The sequence below is a fragment of the Tupaia chinensis genome, unplaced genomic scaffold (assembly GCF_000334495.1).
Source record: "Tupaia chinensis unplaced genomic scaffold, TupChi_1.0 Scaffold000596_2, whole genome shotgun sequence".
In the NCBI taxonomy this organism is placed as follows: Eukaryota; Metazoa; Chordata; class Mammalia; order Scandentia; family Tupaiidae; genus Tupaia; species Tupaia belangeri.
Window position 1 is genome coordinate 206,588 of NW_006160113.1, and position 3,025 is coordinate 209,612.

General features: G+C 39.5%; 1 protein-coding gene across 1 annotated transcript in view; it reads left to right on the forward strand.

The window, feature by feature from the left end:
- LOC102473204 (olfactory receptor 2L8) overlaps positions 1–3,025 on the forward strand; it is a 16,698-nt gene that overhangs the window by 12,440 nt on the left and 1,233 nt on the right. Inside the window, exon 2 of the mRNA XM_006158410.2 lies at positions 2,798–2,996. Within this exon, the coding sequence (XP_006158472.1) occupies positions 2,819–2,996 (178 nt within the window). The 5' untranslated portion in view covers positions 2,798–2,818. The remainder of the gene's footprint in view (positions 1–2,797; positions 2,997–3,025) is intronic.

Consider the following 3,025-nt stretch of genomic DNA (forward strand, 5'->3'; position numbering starts at 1 on the left):
TTCTTCCTCCTCCTCCTCCTCCTCCTCCTCCTCCTCCTCCTTCTTCTTCTTCTTCTTCTTTTTATCCATTCAGCCAGTCTGTCTGGATTGCAGAATTTAATCCATACACATTCAATGTTATTATTGATTTTATCAGATCTGTCCCAACGTTTAAGTTGGCCATTGTCTTAGTTGCCTTTTATTCCTTTGTTTCTGTCTATTAATTCTTTAGTTTTCCTGGAGCAGTACTTTCTTCAGGGTCTCTTGAAGAGCTGGTCTGGTGTTGGCAAATTCTTTCAGGTTTTGTTTGTCTGAGATGATTTTTATCTTTTTTTCCCATATAAAGGACAATCTTTCAGGATATAATAATCTTGGTTGAAATAGTTTCTCCCTTAACACTTTCAATACATCTTCCCATTCTTTCCTTGCTTGTATTGTTTCGGTTGAGAGGTCCAGTGTTAGCCTGATGGGATGGCCTTTGTAAGTCACTTCTCGCTTCTCTCTTGCCAGTTTTAGTATCATGTCTTTATCTGTGGTTTTAGACAGTTTGGCTAAGATGTGCCTTGGGGAAGATCTTCTGGGGTTGATTCTATTTGGGTCCTTTGTATTTCTTGGGTCTGGATGTTTGAGCACCTCTCTAGACTTGGGAAATTTTCTTCCAGGATTTCATGGAATATATTTTCCATGCCTTTATTAGTTTCTTCACCTTCTGGGAGCCAATTATTCTGATGTTTGGGCATCTATTATTTCTCATATAGTATCCTCATGATTTTTTGTTATTTTCTCTATCTTCTTGGTGTTTTTTTCTAGGTCAGAGGTTTTATCCTCTACATCAGATATTCGATCTTCAGCATGGTCTAATCAACTTTCAATACTTTATAGAGAGTTTTTGATTTCCTGTATTACAGACTTCATCTCTAATAGTTCCATCTGATTCTTTCTCAGAGTGTCCATTTCTTCTTTCATATCATGGAAGGACTTCCTAATCTCCTCTAGTTCATTGTCTCTTTTCTGTTCCAACTCATAGAATTTGTTCACCATGAATGTTCTAAATTCTTTCTCTGATATTTTTGTAACATTCTCAGATTTTAGGAGATATGGAGGGAAGTTACTCTGTTCCTTTGATGGATACATATTTCCTGGTTTATTCAGACCTGAGGCTCTTCTTCTACTTCTAGACATTGAAAGATGTATTCACTTTTGAATACTTCTTAGGAGAACGTTTCTTTGACTAGGAGCAAGTGGGTTTCCCTTTCACTGTGAATTGATGTGTGTGGAAGTATCTCTTTTTTTGTTTTTAGCAATGTGGTCTCAAGAGGTGTACTCTATCCAGGTGTCTTAAGAGTAGTGTCTTCATATTCACAGGTTGTTAAGTACAGGGGAGGATCCCAGGGAATCTTACTATACTAGGAAATTTCAGAACTGTGATTCTAGAACTGTCTAATCCCTCTGGCAGGGTGGAGGATGAAGAAGAAAGGATAATGTAAGAGGAAAGAAAAGAGTATAGAGGGAAACAAAGAAAAAGTCGAGTGCTGTGCCAGGGGTCTAGAGATGGAACTGGAGGTCTCCTGCAGAGCATGCAAGGGCTACTCTGTGGGGCAGGGGAGAGTAGGGTATCAACAAAACAATAATGAAGAGGAAAGAAGAAAAAAAAATCCTGCCTACCTCTTTGGGGGTGGGGTCCTAGTCTTGGGAGTCTGGAAGTGGGGCAGGAGGCAGTGGTGCCCCTGCTTCAGTTTCCTTTGCTGGCCAGGATAGAACTGGAGGTCTCCTGCATAGCAAGGGCCACTCTGTGGGACAAAGAAAAGCAGGGTATTAACCAACAGTAAATTTTAATTTAGATTTCTTTATTTAAAGTTTATCTATTTATGCCTCAAATAAGAGACATAGGGAGAGAGTGAGAGAGAAGATAGGGAGAGACAGCACCCTTGACATTGTCTTGACCACATTGTGCAGCCCCAGCTCCAGGCAGCCTGGCATCGGAGATGAGCCCAAGCTCCAGGTATTCAACAAAGTTCCAAACTATACGGGGGAAAGACGGACGGGGCTAAATGTACAAACTCAGAAATGAAAAGTAAGCTATAGGCTGACACAATTTTAGAGATTAAATCTTAAGAATGAATATATTAATAGAATAAAAAGAGCCAACAAAATAATACAAATTTATTTATAGTATATGTCAATAATGTATGCACTTATATTTATTTTCTATTCATTTTGAAAAGAACATCTGACTTTGGGGCTACCTGAATGTATGTCAGATGGTAAAACATTCATAACTATTTTTTTTTGAGAGGTTTTTGCTATAGGGCGCGTGCGCTCGCCAGACAGACAGAGAGAGACATAGAGACAGAAAGCAAGAAATCACCCCCCAGGTGGGATGGTAACACCACAATCCCTTCTCCTCCATTCTCCTCTCAGGATCTTGGGCACGCATGCTCATGCGCCTGGCATGAGTTTTAAGCCACCAGGTCTGGGACGCGAACCGCGGTCGACTAAGTGGGAGTCCAGCAACATAGCCATTACGCTAACTGCTGGTTCCCAACATTCATAGCTATTAAAGCCATAATAAACTATTTCTTTTCTTATGAAGTTATTGATTTATTAGGAAATATTTTGATCTTAAATGCTTACCTCATTGGAAATTAATCTCTGGGTTATAAAATAAATTTCCTGTTTTCCAAAGTAGGTAAGCCCAGTGTTTTCTTTGAGACTTATAAAATTTTATTTAAAATCTATAATGTTACTAAATTGAGAAAATTTCAGAATTACCTTAATATGATCTATTTAACTTAATTATGCTTGTGTCTCCCTTTAGGAAAAAGCACATGAATGCCCCATGGAAACCTGTAATCAAACATCGAGTGATTTCATCTTATTGGGATTGTTCCCACCGTCAGCAGCCGGCCTTTTGCTCTTTGCTCTCATTATTCTCATGTTCCTGATGGCACTAATTGGCAACCTGTCCATGATGCTCCTCATCCTCCTGGACTCCCGTCTCCACACACCCATGTATTTCCTGCTGCGTCAGCTATCTCTCATTCAT